Genomic DNA, 21,829 nt, shown 5'->3' on the forward strand with positions numbered 1-21,829 from the left:
ATCCGTCTGCCCACTACCTAGCTCCTCGAACCCTCTAATGTCACCCTTGAACAATCCAGCTTTGGCCCACAGTTTCCCTTCTTCCTAGAGCCGTTCCTTGGCTCGTGGCAGAGATACTGATGCCCCGTTGAACACGATGTCGTTTCGATGCTTCCAAATTGTCCATAAGGTAAGGATGCATTTAGCCCTTAATGATCTGCGATGTGTCGGATGTTGGTCCTGCCTCAAGCACCAAGCGCTCAAAGTTCCATTCTGAAGTGGCTCTAGCTCTTGTAGCCCTGTCCTCCTCCCCATCTCATGCCAGACCTGCCTCGCAAACACACAACCAAGAAGTAGGTGCTGTATTGATTCGTCGTGTTGGTCACAGAAGGGGCATGCGTCCTGATGCGGGAGCCCTCGCTTGGCCAGCCGGTCTGACGTCCAACATCTATTTTGGATCGCGAGCCAAAGGAATAAGCGACAATGGAGTGGCGCGTTTGACTTCCAGGTAAACTCTGTCGTTCGTGATGAAGGAAATATGCCCTAGAGGCAATAATAAAGTTATTATTTATTTCCTTATTCTCATGATAAATGTTTATTATTCATGCTAGAATTGTATTAACCGGAAATGTAATACATGTGTGAATACATAGACAAACAGAGTGTCACTAGTATGCCTCTACTTGACTAGCTCGTTGATCAAAGATGGTTATGTTTCCTAGCCATAGACATGAGTTGTCATTTCATTAACGAGATCACATCATTAGGAGAATGATGTGATTGACTTAACCCATTCCATTAGCTTAGCACTTGATCGTTTAGTATGTTGCTATTGCTTTCTTCATGACTTATACATGTTCCTATGACTGAGATTATGCAACTCCCGTTTACCGGAGGAACACTTTGTGTGCTACCAAACGTCACAACATAACTGGGTGATTATAAAGGTGCTCTACAGGTGTCTCCGAAGGTACTTGTTGAGTTGGCGTATTTCGAGATTAGGATTTGTCACTCCGATTGTCGGAGAGGTATCTCTGGGCTCACTCGGTAATGCACATCACTATAAGCCTTGCAAGCAATGTGACTAATGACTAATGAGCATCCAGGTTCCGCTATTGGTTATTGACCGGAGACGTGTCTCGGTCATGTCTACATAGTTCTCGAACCCGTAGGGTCCGCACGCTTAAAGTTCGGTGACGATCGGTATTATGAGTTTATGTGTTTTGATGTACCGAAGGTAGTTCAGAGTCTCGGATGAGATCAGGGACATGACAAGGAGTCTCGAAATGGTCGAGACGTAAAGATCGATATATTGGACGACTATATTCGGACATCGGAAAGGTTCCGAGTGATTCGGGTATTTTTCGGAGTACCGGAGAGTTACGGGAACTCGCCGAGGAGTATATGAGCCTTATTGGGCTTTAGGGAAAGAGAGAGGGGAGGTTGCGCGCCCCCCCAAGGCTTAGTCCAAATTGGACTAGGGGGAGGGGCGGCGCCCCCTCCTTCCTTCTCTTCTCTTTTCCCTTTCCTTCTCTCCTACTCCTACTACTTGGAAGGGCTCCTAGTTCTACTAGGAAAGGGGGAATCCTACTCCCGGTGGGAGTAGGACTCCCCTAGGGCGCGCCATAGAGAGGGTCGGCCCTCCCCCTCCTCCACTCCTTTATATACGGGGAGGGGGGCACCCCTTGGAGACACAACAATTGATTATTGATCTTTTAGCTATGTGCGGTGCCCCCCTCCACCATAGTCCACCTCGATAATATTGTAGCGGTGCTTAGGCGAAGCCCTGCGTCGGTAGAACATGATCATCGTCACCACGCCGTCCTGCTGACGAAACTCTCCCTCAACACTCGGCTGGATCGGAGTTCGAGGGACGTCATCGGGCTGAACGTGTGCTGAACTCGGAGGTGCCGTGCGTTCGGTACTTGATCGGTCGGATCGGGAAGACGTACGACTACATCAACCGTGTTGTGCTAACGCTTCCGCTTTCGGTCTACGAGGGTACGTGGACAACACTCTCCCCTCTCGTTGCTATGCATTACCATGATCTTGCGTGTGCGTAGGAAAATTTTGAAATTACTACGTTCCCCAACAGTGGCATCCGAGCCTGGTTTTATGTGTAGATGTCATATGCACGAGTAGAACACACGTGAGTTGTGGGCGATATAAGTCATACTGCTTACCAGCATGTCATACTTTGGTTCGGCGGTATTGTTGGATGAAGCGGCCCGGACCGACATTACGCGTACGCTTACGCGAGACTGGTTCTACCGACGTGCTTTGCACACAGGTGGCTGCGGGTGTCAGTTTCTCCAACTTTAGTTGAACCGAGTGTGGCTACGCCCGGTCCTTGAGAAGGTTAAAACAACACCAACTTGACAAACTATCGTTGTGGTTTTGATGTGTAGGTAAGAACGGTTCTTGCTAAGCCCGTAGCAGCCACATAAATTTTGCAACAATAAAGTAGAGGACGTCTAACTTGTTTTTGCAGGGCATGTTGTGATGTGATATGGTCAAGACATGATGCTAAATTTTATTGTATGAGATGATCATGTTTTGTAACCGAGTTATCGGCAACTGGCAGGAGCCATATGGTTGTCGCTTTATTGTATGCAATGCAATCGCCCTGTAATGCTTTACTTTATCACTAAGCGGTAGCGATAGTCGTAGAAGCATAAGATTGGCGAGACGACAACGATGCTACGATGGAGATCAAGGTGTCGCGCCGGTGACGATGGTGATCATGATGGTGCTTCAGAGATGGAGATCACAAGCACAAATGATGATGGCCATATCATATCACTTATATTGATTGCATGTGATGTTTATCTTTTATGCATCTTAGTTTGCTTTGATTGACGGTAGCATTATAAGATGATCTCTCACTAAATTTCAAGATAAAAGTGTTCTCCCTGAGTATGCACCGTTGCCAAAGTTCGTCGTGCCCAGACACCACGTGATGATAGGGTGTGATAAGCTCTACGTCCATCTACAAACGGGTGCAAGCCAGTTTTGCACACGCAGAATACTCAGATTAAACTTGACGAGCCTAGCATATGCAGATATGGCCGCGGAACACTAAGACCGAAAGGTCGAGCGTGAATCATATAGTAGATATGATCAACATAGTGATGTTCACCATTGAAAACTACTCCATTTCACGTGATGATCGGTTATGGTTTAGTTGATTTGGATCACGTGATCACTTAGATGATTAGAGGGATGTCTATCTAAGTGGGAGTTCTTAAGTAATATGATTAATTGAACTTTAATTTATCATGAACTTAGTCCTGATAGTATTTGCATAACTATGTTGTAGATCAAATGCTCGTGTTGTTGCTCCCTGTTTATATTTTGATATGTTCCTAGAGAAAACTAAGTTGAAAAATGTTAGTAGCAATGATGTGGACTTGGTCCGTGATCTGAGGATTAACCTCATTGCTGCATAGAAGTATTATGTCCTTGATGCACCGCTAGGTACAGAACTATTGCACGAGCAAATGCAGACGTTGTGAACGTTTGGCAAAGCTCGGTATGATGACTACTTGATAGTTTAAGTGCACCATGTTTTACGGCTTAGAACCGGGACTTCAAAAATGTTTTGAATGCCACGGAGCATATAAGATGTTGCAAGAGTTGAAATTGGTATTTCATACTCATGCCCGTGTCGAGAGGTATGAGACCTCTGACAGTACTTTGCCTACAAGATGGAGGAGAATAGCTCAACCAGTGAGCATGTGCTCAGATTGTCTGGGTACTACAATTGCTTGAATCAAGTGGGAGTTAATCTTCCAGATAAGATAGTAATTGACAGAATTCTCTATTCACTATCACCAAGTTACTAGAACTTCGTGATGAACTATAATATGCAAGGGATGACGAAAGTAATTCCCGAGCTCTTCGCGATGCTGAAATCAACGAAGGTAGAAATCAAAAAAGAGCATCAAGTGTTGATGGTTAACAAGACCACTAGTTTCAAGTAAAGGGACAAAGGGAAGAAAAGGGAACTTCAAGAAGAACGGCAAGCAAGTTGCTGCTCGAGTGAAGAAGCCCAAGTCTGGACCTAAGCCCGAGACTAAGTGCTTCTACTACAAAGGGACTGGTCACTGGAAGCGGAACTACCCCAAGTAATTGGCGGATAAGAAGGATGGCAAAGTGAACATAGGTATATTTGATATACATGTTATTGATGTGTACTTTACTAGTGTTTATAGCAACCCCTCAGTACTTGATACTAGTTCAGTTGCTAAGAGTAGTAACTCGAAATGGGAGTTGCAGAATGAACAGAAACTAGTTAAGGGTGAAGTGACGATGTGTGTTGGAAGTAGTTCCAAAATTGATATGATCATCATCGCACACTCCCTATACTTTCGGGATTAGTGTTGAACCTAAATAAATGTTATTTGGTGTTTGCGTTGAGCATGAATATGATTTGATCATGTTTTTTGCAATACGGTTATTCATTTAAAGTTAGAGAATAATTGTTGTTCTGTTTACATGAATAAAACCATCTATGGTCATACACCCAATGAAAATGGTTTGTTGGATCTCGATCGTAGTGATACACATATTCATAATATTGAAGCCAAAAGATGCAAAGTTAATAATGATAGTGCAACTTATTTATGGCACTGCCGTTTAGGTCATATTGGTGTAAAGCGCATGAAGAAACTCCATGCTGATGGGCTTTTGGAATCACTTGATTATGAATCTCTTGATGCTTGCGAACCATGCCTCATGGGCAAGATGACTAAGACTCCGTTCTCTAGAACAATGGAGCGAGCTACTGACTTATTGGAAATAATACATACCGATGTATGCAATCCGATGAGTGTTGAGGCTCACGGCGGGTATCCTTATTTCCTGACATTCACAGATGATTTGAGAGATATGGGTATATCTACTTAATGAAACTGAAACGGTTGAAAAGTTCAAAGAATTTCAGAGTGAAGTGGAGAATCATTGTAACAAGAAAATAAAGTTTTTCTGCGATTTGATCGTGGAGACGAATATTTGAGTTACAAGTTTGGCCTTCAATTTAAACAATGTGGAATAGTTTCACAAACTCATGCCACCTGGAACACCACAGCATAATGGTGTGTCCGAACGTCATAACCGTACTTTATTGGATATAGTGCAATCTATGATGTCTCTTACCGATTTACCACTATCGTTCTGGGGTTATGTATTAGAGACAGTTGCATTCACATTAAATAGGGCACCGTCTAATCCGTTGAGACGACACCGTATGAACTATGGTTTGGCAAGAAAACTAAGCTGTCGTTTCTTAAAGTTTGGGGTTGCGATGCTTATGTGAAAAAGTTCATCCTGATAAGCTCAAACCCAAATCGGAAAAGTGCGTCTTGATAAGATACCCAAAAGTTACTGTTGGGTACACCTTCTATCACAGATCCGAAGGCAAGATATTCGTTGCTAAGAATGGATCCTTTCTAGAGAAGGAGTTTATCTCGAAAGAAATGAGTGGGAGGAAAGTATAACTTGATAAGGTAATTGTACCTTCTCCCGAATTGGAAAGTAGTTCATCACTGAAATTAGTTCCAGCGATGCTTACACCAATTAGTGAGGAAGTTAATGATGATGATCATGAAGCTTCGGATCAAGTTACTACCGAACCTCGTAGGTCACCCAGAGTACGTTCCGCACCAGAGTGGTACGGTAATCCTATTCTGGAGTTCATGTTACTTGACCATGATGAACCTACGAACTATGAGGAAGCGATGATGAGCCCAGATTCCGCAAAATGGCTTGAGGCCATGAAATCTGAGATGGGATCCATGTATGAGAACAAAGTATGGACTTTGATTGACTTGCCCAATGATCGGCGAGCCATTGAGATTAAATGGATCTTCAAGAGGAAGACAGACGCTGATAGTAGTGTTACTATCTACAAAGCTAGAATTGTCGCAAAAGGTTTTTCGACAAGTTCAAGGTGTTGACTACAATGAGAGTTTCTCACTCGTATCTATGCTTAAGTCTGTCCGAATCATTTTAGCAATTGCCGCATTTTATGAAATCTGGCAAATGGATAAACAAAACTGCATTCCTTAATGGATTTATTAAAGAAGAGTTGTATATGATGCAACCAGAAGGTTTTGTCAATCCTAAAGGTGCTAACAAAATATGCAAGCTCCAGCGATCCATCTATGGACTGGTGCAAGCATCTCGGAGTTGGAATATACGCTTTGATAAGTTGATCAAAGCATATAGTTTTATACAGACTTACGGTGAAGCCTGTATTTACAAGAAAGTGAGTGGGAGCACTACAACATTTCTGATAAGTATATGTGAATGACATATTGTTGATCGGAAATAATGTACAATTATTCTGCAAAGCATAAAGGAGTGTTTGAAAGGAGTTTTTCAAAGAAAGACCTCGGTTAAGCTGCTTACATATTGAGCATCAAGATCTATAGAGATAGATCAAGACGCTTGATAAGTTTTTTCAATGAGTACATACCTTGACAAGATTTTGAAGTAGTTCAAAATGGAACAGTCAAAGAAAGAGTTCTTGCCTGTGTTACAAGGTGTGAAATTGAGTAGGACTCAAAACCCGACCACGGCAGGAGATAGAAAAAGAATGAAAGTCATTCCCTATGCCTTAGCCATAGGTTCTATAAAGTATGCCATGCTGTGTACCAGATCTATTGTATACCCTACACTGATTTTGGCAAGGGCGTACAATAGTGATCTAGGAGTAGATCACTAGACAACAGTCAAAATTATCCTTAGTGGAATAAGGATATGTTTCTCGATTATGGAGGTGACAAAAAGGTTCGTCGTAAAGGGTTACATCGATGCAAGTTTTGACACTGATCCGGATGACTCTAAGTCTCAATCTGGATAGATATTGAAAGTAGGAGCAATTAGCTAGAGTAGCTCCGTAAAGAGCATTGTTGACATGGAAATTTGCAAAATACATACGGATCTGAATGTGGCAGACCCGTTGACTAAACTTCTCTCACAAGCAAAACATGATCACACCTTAGTACTCTTTGGGTGTTAATCACATAGCAATGTGAACTAGATTATTGACTCTAGTAAACCCTTTGGGTGTTGGTCACATGACGATGTGAACTGTGGGTGTTAATCACATGGTGATGTGAACTATTGGTGTTAAATCACATGGTGATGTGAACTAGATTATTGACTCTAGTGCAAGTGGGAGACTGAAGGAAATATGCCCTAGAGTCAATAATAAAGTTATTATTTATTTCCTTATTCTCATGATAAATGTTTATTATTCATGCTAGAATTGTATTAACCGGAAATGTAATACATGTGTGAATACATAGACAAACAGAGTGTCACTAGTATGCCTCTACTTGACTAGCTTGTTGATCAAAGATGGTTATGTTTCCTAGCCATAGACATGAGTTGTCATTTGATTAACGGGATCACATCATTAGGAGAATGATGTGATTGACTTGACCCATTCCGTTAGCTTAGCACTTGATCGTTTAGTATGTTGCTATTGCTTTCTTCATGACTTATACATGTTCCTATGACTATGAGATTATGCAACTCCCGTTTACCGGAGGAACACTTTGTATGCTACCAAACGTCACAACGTAACTGGGTGATTATAAAGGTGCTCTACAGGTGTCTCCGAAGGTACTTGTTGAGTTGGCGTATTTTGAGATTAGGATTTGTCACTCCGATTGTCGGAGAGGTATCTCTGGGCCCACTCGGTAATGCACATCACTATAAGCCTTGCAAGCAGTGTGACTAATGAGTTAGTTGCGGGATGATGCATTACGGAACGAGTAAAGAGACTTGCCGGTAACGAGATTGAACTAGGTATTGAGAAACCGACGATCGAATCTCGGGCAAGTAACATACCGATGACAAAGGGAACAACGTATGTTGTTATGCCGTTTGACCGATAAAGATCTTCGTAGAATATGTGGGAGCCAATATGAGCATCTAGGTTCCGCTATTGGTTATTGACCAGAGACGTGTCTCGGTCATGTCTACATAGTTCTCGAACCCGTAGGGTCCGCACGCTTAAAGTTCGGTGACGATCGGTATTATGAGTTTATGTGTTTTGATGTACCGAAGGTAGTTCGGAGTCTCGGATGAAATCGGGGACATGACGAGGAGTCTCGAAATGGTCGAGACGTAAAGATCGATATATTGGACGACTATATTCGGACATCGGAAAGGTTCTGAGTGATTCGGGTATTTTTCGGAGTACCGGAGAGTTACAACAACTCGCCGGGGAGTATATGGGCCTTATTGGGCTTTAGGGGAAAGAGAGAGGGGAGGCTGCGCGCCCCCCCAAGGCTTAGTCCGAATTGGACTAGGGGGAGGGGCGGCGCCCCCTCCTTCCTTCTCTTCTCTTTTCCCTTTCCTTCTCTCCTACTCCTACTACTTGGAAGGGCTCCTAGTTCTACTAGGAAAGGGGGAATCCTACTCCCAGTGGGAGTAGGACTCCCCTAGGGCGCGCCATAGAGAGGGTCGGCCCTCCCCCTCCTCCACTCCTTTATATACGGGGAGGGGGCACCCCTTGGAGACACAACAATTGATCATTGATCTTTTAGCCGTGTGCGATGCCCCCCTCCACCATAGTCCACCTCGATAATACTATAGCGGTGCTTAGGCGAAGCCCTGTGTCGGTAGAACATCATCATCGTCACCACGCCGTCGTGCTAACGAAACTCTCCCTCAACACTCGACTGGATCGGAGTTCAAGGGACGTCATCGGGCTGAACGTGTGCTGAACTCGGAGGTGCCGTGCGTTCGGTACTTGATCGGTCGGATCGTGAAGACGTACGACTACATCAACCGCATTGTGCTAACGCTTCCGCTTTCGGTCTACGAGGGTACGTGGACAACACTCTCCCCTCTTGTTGCTATGCATCACCATGATCTTGCGTGTGCGTAGCAAAATTTTGAAATTACTACGTTCCCCAACAGGTGATACTTCCAGACCCATGAAATTGGCCGCGTATGCAGAGTGCGCGGAGAAGTTCCCGTTCAGCTCCCAAGTCCAGGTAGTTCTGTCATCATCCCCTTCCACTAGTTGTGTGCCTGCCACCCTTTGCCACAAAGCCAGGAATTGTTCCATCTCATTGGCAGAAAGATTTGGTCCGATGTCTCTTGCCCGTTCCTAATTTGTGAGCGCGTCCGCAACCGTCTGTGAGGCTCTCGTCCGCCCTCGAACTCGGCTATGGATGGCAGGAGCCAGCTCGCAAACCCGGTAGCCCGAGAGCCACTGGTCCTCCCAGAAAAGAGCACTTCGGCCATTGCCCACAGTCGTCCGAGAAGCCGCGGTGTATAATGCGCGGGAAGCAGCAGGAACGTCGATGCTGAACTCTGCCCATGGCCTCTCTTTGTCCGTTTTCTATAACCATGGCCACCGGGCTTGCAGGTCCTTGTTCAACCAACTCAGGTTAGGGATCCCAAGCCCACCTGCCCACTTGGGTCTGCACACGCTGTCCCATGCCACGACACAGTGCCCTCCTGTCGCCTCCTTCTTTCCACACCAGAGGAACCCGCGGCATATTTTAGTGAGGGCCTTGATAATCTTCACCGGAATATTCATGGCAAGCATGGAGTGGATCGGTATTGCGCAGAGAACCGATAAGATCAGTGTTAGGCGACCACTCTTCGGGAGCATTGCTGCCTTCCAATGCGGCAGGCAATCGGCAAGTTTATCCACTAGGCTTTGGAGCTGCGCTGCTAATTTGTTTGCGTAGAGTGAGCGGCAGCCCCAGGTAGGTGCAAGGGAAAGAGCTGTTCGAGCATCCGAGAATTGAGCAGACTAGCGATACCTCCTCTTGAGAGCAGCGGATGGGGATAGCGGCACTCTTTCTCATGTTGACTGACAGCCCCGAGGCGTGTCCAAACAGGTCCAAAATGGCTCCACAGGTGCGGCTCTCCAGCTCGGTTGGCTTGAAAAACATCATGACATCATCTGCGAACAGCGAGACTGTTTGCTGTAATCCGGTGGTGGAGAGGGGGGAGAGCGCCCCTTGTTGCAGGCAGTACTGGAAGAGGCAGCGTAGGGGCTCCATGCACATGATAAAGAGCATTGGGGAAAGCGGAGCCCCTTGTCGAAGACCTTGGCAGGGCAGGATTGGCTTGCCGGGAGCACCGTTGATCATCACTCTCGTCGACGAAGTGGCAAGGAGGCCACACATCCATGAGCGCCAGCGGCTCCCAAATCCAAATCTTTCGAGCACCTCAAGCATAAAGGGCCACTTCACTGTATCGAACGCTTTTATCCAGCTTGAGCATGATGGAGGGTTGACGGAGTGCGTGGAGCCACCTAGCCGTGCATTGCACGAACATGAAATTGTCATGTAATGATCTCCCACGTACAAATGCACTCTGATGTTTTCCAACAAGCCTTGGCAGGTCCTTTGCCAGTCTCAAAGCGAGAGCTTTGCCGAAAATCTTGATGGCACTGTGAACTAAGCTCACCGGTCTGAAATCTTTGATGTCAAGAGCTCCTTCTCTATTGCACTGCAAATTGGTGGCGCTTGAGGAGCATGTCTAGCATCATTACGTGCTTCCCATAAATGCCACATAATGACAGTCAGAATAATAGCATATCTGAAGAGCCACCACTGTGTTTCTGAAATAAAAAAGCCCGTTATGATAAACTACGAAAGCAAATCTGGACCGTCTGCTCCCCAGGGTAGACCCGCATGGGCACGCATCTCATAGCACCTCTCCTCCGCGCCGATATGGGTCCACAACACAGACCGGCAGACCAACGCAGCAAACACCGCCTCTTCGTCTCTCGCTGCCCTTCCAGAAGCTTCCGGAAGGATCTCCTCCCACCACCGCCCCTTCCGAACTCGCGACTCCTCGCCGTTCCTCTTCCCCAACCCTCTTCTTTCTCGGCAGCATTCCCGCCTGCTCGGGTCTCCTCGGAGCGCTTTCGCAGCGGGGACAGCGTGGCTGGTTGAAACGCGAACGACTCGTGGTCCTCGGAGGGTTGTTGTCGGGGAGGACTGGGATGGCGGCGGAGCTTCCGGAGACGATGGACGCGCTGGCGCAGCGGGTGAGCGCGCTGCGGGCCTCGCTGCAGAGCAGCCAAGGGAACACGGAGGGCATGGTCGCCATCCTCGGCTCCTTCGACCAGCGCCTCTCCGAGCTCGAGGCCACCATACACCCCATCCAGGTCGTCTCGTGCCCATTTCCGCTTGTTCTCGACGTCTCGTCGAATTTGATTGGAGCCGCGGGAGCGTGCGGCGTCTGATTTTGGGTGGTCGTGCAGGTGAGGGCGCACGCGACCCAGATGGCGCATGAGAACATCGACAAGGCGATCAAGGTCGCCGATGACATCCTCGCCCAGATCGTCATCGTCCGCGAGGTGCGTGAACGTGCTCTCCTCGTCCCCTTCGTTTTTGAATTGAATGCTCTCCATCCTCAACGATGCTGTGGCCTGCGTGCCTGATCGCAGGCAGCTTGTCCGCCTGCTGCTGCTCCGTAGAGGCGTAGAGTGTTTCCGTAGTACGTATTGTTTTGTTTGCCCCCCTTTGGGCTCTCTGTAACACTGTTGCTGTTCCTTGTTAAGTGATGAAACCGATGACCCCCCAGAGGCTATAACTGACTCTCCCATTATATACAAAGGGTGGTGACACCTTTTGGTTTGGTTGGCTGAGGCATTGCATGCATTGGGAGGGGATTGAGAGCGCCAAATTTGTCTTGCTTTGGCATTTGGAGCATGTGCTTAACTGGTTTTGGACTTGGACTTTCATTAATAAGGATTGGTACGTGCAGATTTTACATTTGGAAGTGATTAAAGGCGCGTAGATAATAGATTGGTGGTGAGAGAGCTTCCATGCTGGTGTAGTTGTGAAGTGCATTTGTTCTTGTTTACTAGCAAGGGAATGATTAGCTCCGTTAGTTTTATTCGCAGAGATTGCTCTTTTTAGACAGGTAATCACTGTTAAATTGGTTATAGTTGCAGTCTTGTACCTACGAATTTTGTTCTATTTTCGAGCTATTTTAGACAGGTAATCACTGTTAAATTCGTTTATTACTTTGTTCGGAACTTTTATTTGCATGTTGTCCTTTTGAGCTTTAGGCAGAAGCTACGATATTGAGGGGGCCCCATGTGGATCTGGAGGGCTACCTGAAAGCTGTGGGTCATCTGAAAGACGCTGTTGGTTTTTTCTCCTCGAGGGAGAACTTTACGAGTAAAGAACGATTTCTGAATGATGTAAACGTTCTCTTATCTAAGTCTTCTCTGATGGTTGAGGAAGAATTCAAGTGGTTGATGACAACATACAGGTTGATGCATCTACACCCATTTCTGAAATCTTAACTGGCTGGTTCCTTAAATATTGCCAGAGGAACAATTGCTGTATTTCCTGGACCTCTCCTAAGTCTCAACGATAATATATTAGTTCTTCTAATATCATTTTCCATCTGTGCTGTAATATCTCTTCTTTCAGCAAACCTATTGAGGGTGATCTTATATTGGGTTCGCCTCCAAAGCTTCGATGGGCGTCAGATGGCGATGCTGAAGCAGATGGACGAAATTCTGCCCACTCCGAGCATCCATCCAAAGACTTGGAAACTGCCATTTGCGGGACTCCAGCACTGATCCCCTCTAGAATATTACCCCTTCTTCATAGTATAGCTCAGAAATTGGTTCAGGATGGAAACCAGCAGTCATGCTACAAAATTTACAGGTAGGCTTTGAGCTAGGGACTTCACATGAGATGGTTCTCATGATCTCATCATTGCCAACAGACTTTAATCTAATTATGTAAATGCTGCTTGCAGAAAACAAGACGGTCAGTGAATATAGAGAGTACCTGAGTTATGGGAAATACATTAACAATGAAAAAATATGCAGCAATGAGTTATACTTAGTCAGGTTTTGGTCAACTTTCACTATGTTGCTTGAAATTTATTGAGTTAAGAAAATTCCCTACTTAACAGTATAGTTTACATTACTCTGCGATACTTATTGGTAGGAATGTTTTGCTGTATGAATGATCTTCCTTTTTCTTCCCAATTCCAACTTACATCTATTGTTATTTCTGACATTTTAATACTATGCAAAATCAAGCTCAGATTTCTTCTCTTCCTTCAGAGATGCTCGTCGTTCGGCATTAGAACCGAGTCTTCGGAAACTGGGAGTAGAAAAGCTTAGTAAAGATGATGTAGAAAGAATGCAATCGGATGCTTTAGAAGCTAAAATTGGAAAGTGGACCAAGTATTTGCAAATTACAGTGAGGGCCCTTTTTCAAATATGCTTATGCTGTATGTGCTTAGACATCCAACTAACTGTCTATGCTTCAATAGGTGAAACTCCTTGCTGGAGAACGAAAAATTTGTGATGAGGTTTTTGAAGGTATCAGTTTCAACAAGGATCAGTGTTTCACTGAACTGGCAAGAACTGGAGTTGCTGTTGCTAAAACTCTTCTCAGCTTTGGAGATGCTGTTGCTAAAAGTAAAAGGTCTTCTGAAAAGTTGTTTGTACTGCTGGATATGTATGAAGTAATGCATGAAGTTAGATCCGAGGTATGCTAAAAGCAGTGTGTTCCTGCAACACCGACATGGTATATATGTAGTATGCCACATATTTTGATCAGTTATAGTAGTTATTGGCCATATATACGCAACATTTCTAGCTGCTCACAATTAGCAAATGATGTTTTGCTTGGTTCTTCTAGCAGTGTTAGTGTTTGCAGTTGTTATCTCTGCGGCTATGCTGTCAACTGTGACCATTATGATATTGGCGAAACAGTAACACCTGCCTTCGTTTGAATCTCATTTACCAGGTTGAAGTTATTTTTCAAGACAGTTTTTGCTCGGAGATGCGTGAGGCTGCATTGGGCTTGATGAAGCTCTTGGCACAGACTGCCCACGAAATGTTTGTTGATTTTGAGGAATTAGTTGAGAAGGATACTTCGAAGACTAACGTCCATGACGGAACTGTCCATCCTTTGACTATCCGTGTGATCAATCATGTTAAATTCCTTTTTGAGTAAGCATCACCCATTTCGCCTAGCTATTAAACTCTTGGACACACAGAGATTTATTTGACTTAGATGTTAACTAATATAGGGTCAATCAGAATGGAATTTTTACTATTTAACTTTTGATATGTATGGTCTCTCTTGTGTGTATTAGTTGCGTTAGCCATGTGTTGTCCTGAATTCACATTTTGTTCCACCAAGCCAACACTGATTAACTGTACTTAATGTATAATACCAATCAATGGCTGGTGGATCCAGAAGTTTGAAAAATTTGTTGGTCCACACATTTATATATTTACTCAAGTTCTTAGTGTCTTCATTTATTCCACATAGCTTAGGAGCTTGTCATATACATCAATGTTTACCATTTCTTCTTTCCGTGTCTAGGCACCACATGTATTTATTTCCTTAATAAACTTAGGTGATATGTTGTTCAACTATAATTACAGGGAGTATTATATTATTTTTATTGAAGTGATTTTTAGTTTCTCAGTTTTTTTGGCCATCATTTTTGAAATGGCATGCTAACTGATATGTGCGCTGATATTGACAGTTATCAGTCAACACTGAAGCTACTATTTCAAGAATTTGAAACTGGAAGTGATACTGAATCCCAACTTGCAGTTGTTTTGACAAAGATAATGCAAGCTCTTCAGAACAACTTAGATGGGAAATCTAACCAGTACAAGGATCCTGCGCTGATGAGCATATTTCTTGCGAACAACATTCACTACATGGTTAGTTCTGTTCGCAGGTATGCTATGTTCTGTGTTTCAGGTCTACACTATCTTGTCCAGACAGTGTACCTAGCAAATAATTTCTTTTTGTCTCATCACAAGATCAGAAGCCAAGCATATACTTGGTGATGACTGGATTCAGATACATCGTAGGATTGTACAGCAACATGCCAAACAATACAAAATGGTTGCATGGGGAAAGGTTAGTGCTTCAGATCTGGAGACCGTCTCCATCCATCAACCGTCCTCTGCTCCTCTCCCCGTCGCCTAGTCTTGCTGCGGTGGTGGGGTTGGTCATCGTTTTGGTCGTCCTGGCTATGGCTTATCATGGTGTCTCGCTTCCTCGGTCGTCCTCAAGATCCGGGTTTTCCCCGTCGGTTCAGCTCCGACCGGCGTGAGGTCTTCCTGGTCGTTTTGATATGTGGCTTGTGTGGTCGTGGCTTGGGATGCTCCCCTCGGTGGCAGAATTTCGTGTTTTGACCCTTTTGACAAAGAAATTGAGGATCTGACCCCAGTTCGAAAAAAATTCGGGATTTGACCCTTTTGCTACCGCCAGGGTCTCTGGCGGTAGGGTTAGACAGCCTACTGCCTGGGGCCCTGGCGGTAGGGTGCGACGGAGGGGGACGGCGGCCGTTTGCCTGTGCTGACGTGGATAAGTACCCTACCGCCAGGGGTCCTGGCGGTAGGCTGTCTAACCCTACCGCCAGAGACCCTGGCGGTAGGGTGTGGCTGGGTTTTGCCGTATAAACCTTCTGTAACGAAATATGCAAGGGCCCTGGCGGTAGGTTCACCCTACCGCCATCGGGGCTGGCGGTAGGTTGTCTGACCCTACCGCCATTGGGGCTGGCGGTAGGGTCCTCTGTTTTGTTGTTTCAAGTTCATTTGGTTGCTTCTTTTCAAATTCAATATGACAGCAATATCACAACAAGTTTCACAAATATGACAGCACCATCACAGATTTTAAACAATTAAACTTGGGCATCACATACACATAGTAGCAAACACATAGTAGCAAACGGAGTTCAACTAATTAGTAAACGGAGTTTCACAAATAGCAAATACATAGATCCACAAATAGCCACGCAATGAAATCATGTGCATAGAGAACAAAGCGCTCACAGGTGGAGCGCGTGGCCGCCGGTATCGGTGGGCTGGCCCGGTGGGGTATGCTGATACACCCCAAACTACGTGGCCACGCGGTGTGGCAAGTGCCACTCGACGGTGTACACACAGATCATGGGCATGATGCGCCGCCAGAGACCACGGTCCGCATCGCACATCACGTTCAGATCAAAGTCCCACTCTCGGTCATACGGACACCAGTTTACCTATTACATATACGTTGGTAAGTTCCCACTCTCGGTCAAAAGTGGAATCAAAGAGAAAGGTGTTGAGCGAGTTCATATACCTGTGTATGTGTCAGAGCGTCCAACTCGTTGGTGTAGGTCTTGTACGAAGTCTTGTTTAGGCCCGTGTAGAGTGACAACGTCCCACTCGTAAGCTACGGTGGGGTGTCGAGTCTCGTCGCCGTCTTTGCTATAAGCACCCCACGGGCGTCTTGCCATCTTCTCCGGACACCCCACCGGCAGCCGCTCCCACATCCAAATGGAGAAGGCCCAGACAAAGCCACCCATATTGGACTTGTCTCCCGTCCTCTGCGTTGCGTCGTCAAGCTGCAAAACATCAAATGAGGATCAGATATAACAAAATGTCATGGACACACTTTCGTAGGTAGGTAGGCTATTAGATACTCTCTTACCGAACGGTATAGGTAGGCGAGAGATGCGGTCCCCCAACTGTACCCTGCCTCCCAGTCCGCTAGGAAGAAGAGATACGACTAGTTGGCAGAGTTTCCGGAGCTGTCTGGAAACACAACCTCCGTGAGAATGTACCACAGGTAGGCCCTCGCGTACCACTCCACAGTCGTCTCGTCAGCGCCTTCGGGGCATTTCTGCCGGTGCTCCGAGAGCCAGATCAACGGCACACCGGATGTACGGTTACCCTTAGCAGCGGGGCAGTCGCCGATGAGGGTGACAACCCTCTACTGCCAGTTGGTCCTCTCCACTCGCCCGGTGAGTGCATGACCCTCGATCGGCATGGCAGTAATCATCGCCCAATCCTCGAGGGTCACCGTCATCTCCCCGCATGGCAGATAGAAAGAATGGGTCTTCGGTCGCCACCGGTCAATCAACGCTGTCAGAGCTGCGTGGACAAGCGTCGGCGGCTGACGCTTGAACTGCAACACAAAACCCAACAGACGGGCTTTCTTGAAGAACGGCGCGTAGCGCTCGTCGTAGTCCATATGCCCATGAACCCCGTGACCCCTCATGCGCAGTGGCTGGAGCATCTGTCAAAAAGTGAACGCCAAAAGTTAGGAAATTATTTTCATCAATCCGAAAACTTTCAATATTTCATTCATATCACTTACCTCTCCGTTCTCTATGAAACGGGCATGATGACCCTTGTCGAATGCCCAATCCAGCATGGAGTACCGTGGGCCGATGTTGTCCGCAAGAGGTGGCCGCCTTAATAGAATTTCATAAACAAAAGCATCATAAGCATAAGCATACATAAACAAACAATGAAATCAAATCATATCAAAATCATATCAACATGCATCATATCAAAATAAAATCTTAAGCATATTCGTCCAACAACATCTACTACACATGATGGATCAAATCATATCAACATGCATCATATAAAAAAAATCCTCCAACATACATCATATCATCATATTTAAAAAAAATCCAAACAACATCTTCATATCATCATATCAACATGCATCATAAAACTAGGGTTCATCTTCACACTACATCATATCATCATATCAACATGCATCATCAAACTAGGGTTCATCCTCATATCAACATTACATCATAATTTTTTTAACAAAAAAAATTATGAACTAGGGTTCATCTTCACACTAACATATGAACTATTGATTAGAGTTCATATTCAATACCACTAGTTACTAAAGAACTAAGAACTAGAAATACAATCAAACTAAAACAATCTTAGGTGCAAAAAAAATCCAATCTAAGTTCAAAAATATGAGGGATTTCAAGCAAATAATGCGTCGAATCGGGAGCAAGTTTGCAAAAACTAATTGGAGGGATTGGAGGAGCTTACGTTTCTCTCTTCGGGGCCATCTCGATCCGCAAAAACGGTGATGAATCGGTGAAGATCCGAGGGGGAGAGTGGAGGAGATGAGAGAGGGAGAGAGGGGCGACTTGGGGGAGAAAGAAAGGAGAAACTGCCGACGGGGGGAGGAGGAGGGGTGGGGAGATGGAAAGGGGCGCGGGGTCTCGTGCGAAATAACTGCCCGGACCCTACCGCTAGGGGTCCTGGCGGTAGGGTTAGACAGGTTACCGCCAGGTCCCCTGGCGGTAGGGTGCGACGGAGGGGAACGGCGGCCGTCACTGCGTGCTGACGTGGATAAGTACCCTACTGCCAGCGGCCCTGGCGGTAGGCTGTCTAACCCTACCGCCAGGACCCTTGGCGGTAAGAAAAAGGGTCGAATCCCGAATTTTTTCAGACCTGGGTCAGATCCTGAATTTCTTTGTCAAAAGGGTCAAAACACGAAATTTTGCCCCCCTCGGTTGGTGCTTGTCCCCTCGTGGCCTTTTCCCTTTGCGGCCCGGGTGACGGCCGGTCTGACGGTGTCGTGCTAGTTCGTGCATGTGGTGCATCTAAAGCCTGTGGTTTGGTCCAAAAAAAAAGCCTGTGGTGGTTTCGTCTGTTCGGTGCTTGTGCTTCAATTGATTTCGTCGTTGTCGTCATGGTAGTCGAGCTTGGTCGTGTTGTAGCTTGCTAGTGTTCAGGCTCTTGTGGCGGATGTTCCTTTGCTTTCTTGCCTTGTTATGTATTGCTGTTCTAGATTAGTTGGGATTTGTTTTGGTCATCTTCGGGTCGTGGATTGCCAAGTCTCCTTAGTCATTTTAGTTTGGTCGTGTCGCTTCTGCGGGGTCATGCCTTTGGCGTTGTACCAACTTCTTCCTTAATGAATATACATGCAGCTCTACTGCATTGCTCGAAAAATTTCTTAACTGTTTTGCTTTTATATTTTACTGCTCGATGTTCGGATTAATGTTATTTTGCCCTGACAATGATGCTATATTTTGTCGTTGGGCACAATATTTATTTTGTAAAGTTAGAACATGTTAGAATTTTTGATGAACCGTAAAACATATTGGCTTTTTCAATACAGTACTGCTCCCATTGATTTGCAAAGGTTCACTACCTTATCCTGTTGATTAGATAGTTCCCAAATTATTTTTCCTATTATATTCACATAAATGGAAATAATGAATAGGGAGGTGATTGATTCCGTTTACTCTGATTTGGTTATTTAGGCTGTTCAGACGCTCTCCATTCAAGTTGCCAGCAGCAGTGGTACATCAGCATCGTCTGATCTTAGCAGCAGTGGAGTTTCAAGAGCTATGATCAAAGAAAGGTCAACTGCCATGGTAGCTTGTTGTGTTAATTTTTGAAGAAACAAACTAGTAGCGGAGTTACAAAACTGTATGTTCTTTCCTTGCCAGGTTGAAGTCTTTCAATATGCAATTTGAAGAGCTTCGTGCAAAGCAATCTCTATGGACCATACCTGATCAAGAACTGAGAGAAACTCTGAGGCTTTCTATAGCTGAAGTTCTCTTGCCAGCCTATATGTCCTTCGTTAAACGTTTTGGGTATGTTAACCAACTTTTTCTTGATCTTGTTAGGCACTCCATATTATTATTCATTCAGTTTAATGGATATAAATGATAATCAAATCCTATCATAGTTGTGTTAAGTAGGAAAGAGAGGTGCGAGGATATTGTATGTTATGTTCCTGCATGTCGGAGCTGATCATGCATGATTGTAAAAACTATTTTTTTCTATCATATTAGTGTGGTTTTAAGAAAACAAAGAAAGAAACCCTGGCATAATTGTGTTTGACTTTGACCCCAGAACCTTAGCCCTGTATATGATACTTTGTTAGTTTTTTTTTTCGAAACGGAGGCAAAAGTTTTGCCCCATCCATTCATTAAGAATAATAAGAGAGTTGAGGTTTTCTTGGTTTTACAATGTCTCTAGCCCATCCATTTTCCCATCTGCTACACTAAGTTTTGAATAACTCACAAATGATTGAAATGGCAGCCCAATCATCGTTGGCTCCCAGTCATTTCTCCCCTTCTATTTTGCGCATCATTGTCATTGCAATTCTTCATGCTGGTTCTGGTTTTATATAACCATACGTCCATACTATTGTTCTTAACTTTCAGGAATCTTGTTGAAAATGAAAAGAAGCCTCGTAAATACTTGAAATACCAGCCAGATGAATTGGACCAGTTGCTGGGTCAGTTCTTTGAAGGACAACAATCTGTTGAACAGAAGAAGTAAGCACCGGGAGGCAGTAAAAAGGGAATCCTGCTAATAGTTCTTGTAGCAAACTCTGTAAAGATCTCTACAGATCGAAGCAACTAAACATTTTTTTACCAAAGACAGCAAGATGCTGTTTTCATACACGAAGGAAGGATAAAAACATCCCAGAGAGGAGAATACAAAATTTTTGTGTACGGGCTGAACAGAATTTACCGGCTATATATAGAGAGAGAAGAGAGCTAAAAGACAGAGGATGGCTGCGTTATTGCGCGCCGGTCCATTGGGCTCCCTTGAAACCAGCCCATCCAGTCAGTCAGCAACTAAACTCGTCAGTCGTATATTGGAGAGCAACTAAATTTAGCTACTAATCAGGCGCTTGATCGGCAATAAAATAGTAGTGTATTCCTAGTGCCTGGGTTAACGGTCCCTTGTTCCAATGCCAAGAGCCATGCACGAGCGCCACATAATCAAAATAGAACAGGAAGCTGGGCTAGCGCCCCACGACTAGGCACCGATGCCAGCCGAATTTCCAGATTAGGACGTGAACTGAGCAAAACGGCTCAGGAATCTTCAAAAAATGATTTTTGCATCTTCAGAAAAATACCAACTTCAACAGAAGATGTATATTGAAGATGTAAAACAACAACTCCAATATAAGATGCAAATGGAGATGTAAGGGCATCTTCAACGGCAACCCCTAAAAAACCTCTCGCATCTGTTTGCGGACCGGAGGACCAGTCGGCGGACATGGATGCGGGAGGCAGCCATCCAACGCTAGCTGCATACATTTCAAATTATTTTTCAACAAACCGGATGAAGTTCATGCAAACACGGATGAATTTTGTGCAAACATGACGGATTTCATACAAACACGACGGATTTAACTACATTTCGAACATTTAGAACAAAAAACAATACCCGCCCTAAACCTATCCTACGGCGGCGGTGCCCAGCGTCCAAGCCCGTGTCGTTCTCCTTCCGCCGTCTCCATGAGTACTGGCGATAAGACCGATGAAGTGAAGGTGTGATCTCCGGCAAGGAAGAGTAGAATACGGGAGACGAACCAGGCCCCGCCGCCTCCTGTGGCCTACTCATCCTCGAAGGAGTCCGTGCCTTGTCCGTCGCCGGTGGACGTGAGGTCCACGAGGGAAGTGGTGGCGACTTGGCTGTCGCCGTCCACCTGGCCGGCTGATGGTTTGTCGGTGGCGCGTAGGAGGCGCAACTGGCTATGTTCTCCTCCGCGATCGCCTGCAGCTGCGCCGCCGCGGTTGCCGCTTCCTGCTGAGGGGCAGCTTGAGCGCGGACGGCATCCTAGATGGCACGCTGATCCATGGTGAAATCTGGATTCGTCGCGGCCACGGCCACCACGGCTTCGCTCAGGCGCTTGCCGTAGATCTGGCCCTCCGCCACTCGGTGCTGCTCCAGGAGGAACAGGTTGTATCGCAGTTCCTCCTGCGCTTGCTGGAACACCGACAAAGGCGTCGATGCAGGATGCAACTCTGCCATGGCGGCGTTGAACTATGCCTGCACCAGCTTCATGGTGAAGCCGATACACAGGAGGCGTGGGAGACGGGGCGGAGTCGTTGGAGCCCATCTCCATCGTGGTGGAGTCCTCGTCGTCGGAGACCTCGGGCGAGCTGGTCGGCAAGCCGGCCTCGATCCACTGGCACGGCGGCTATGCCAGGCGGCTGCAAGGGCGGCCACCGCGTGCTTCATCTTCAGCGACACTGTCCGGCAGTGCTTTCCCGCTGGCAGTCATGGCGGATGTAGTGCAAGGGA

General features: G+C 45.8%; 1 protein-coding gene across 4 annotated transcripts; it reads left to right on the plus strand.

The window, feature by feature from the left end:
- Positions 1 to 10,620: 10,620 nt before the first annotated feature.
- Positions 10,621 to 20,244, plus strand: LOC109763363 (exocyst complex component EXO70A1). Of its 4 annotated transcripts, none has more exons than XR_012184520.1 (12): positions 10,692 to 11,131; positions 11,228 to 11,323; positions 12,041 to 12,246; positions 12,411 to 12,650; positions 13,058 to 13,196; positions 13,270 to 13,488; positions 13,749 to 13,954; positions 14,500 to 14,700; positions 14,786 to 14,885; positions 19,039 to 19,152; positions 19,228 to 19,374; positions 19,951 to 20,244. XR_012184520.1 is itself a non-coding variant. In XM_020322202.3 (12 exons), the coding sequence occupies exons 1-12, from the start codon at positions 10,967 to 10,969 to the stop codon at positions 20,066 to 20,068; spliced, it is 1,938 nt and encodes a 645-aa protein (XP_020177791.1). In that variant the 5' UTR covers positions 10,708 to 10,966; the 3' UTR covers positions 20,069 to 20,244. The 4 variants fall into 4 exon arrangements, 1 of the variants encoding a protein (XP_020177791.1); XM_020322202.3 differs by having other exon boundaries at positions 10,708 to 11,131; positions 19,039 to 19,139; XR_012184521.1 differs by lacking the exon at positions 14,786 to 14,885 and having other exon boundaries at positions 10,621 to 11,131; positions 19,951 to 19,999.
- Positions 20,245 to 21,829: the final 1,585 nt, after the last annotated feature.

The sequence above is a fragment of the Aegilops tauschii genome, chromosome 5 (genome assembly GCF_002575655.3).
Source record: "Aegilops tauschii subsp. strangulata cultivar AL8/78 chromosome 5, Aet v6.0, whole genome shotgun sequence".
NCBI classification, from domain to species: Eukaryota; Viridiplantae; Streptophyta; class Magnoliopsida; order Poales; family Poaceae; genus Aegilops; species Aegilops tauschii.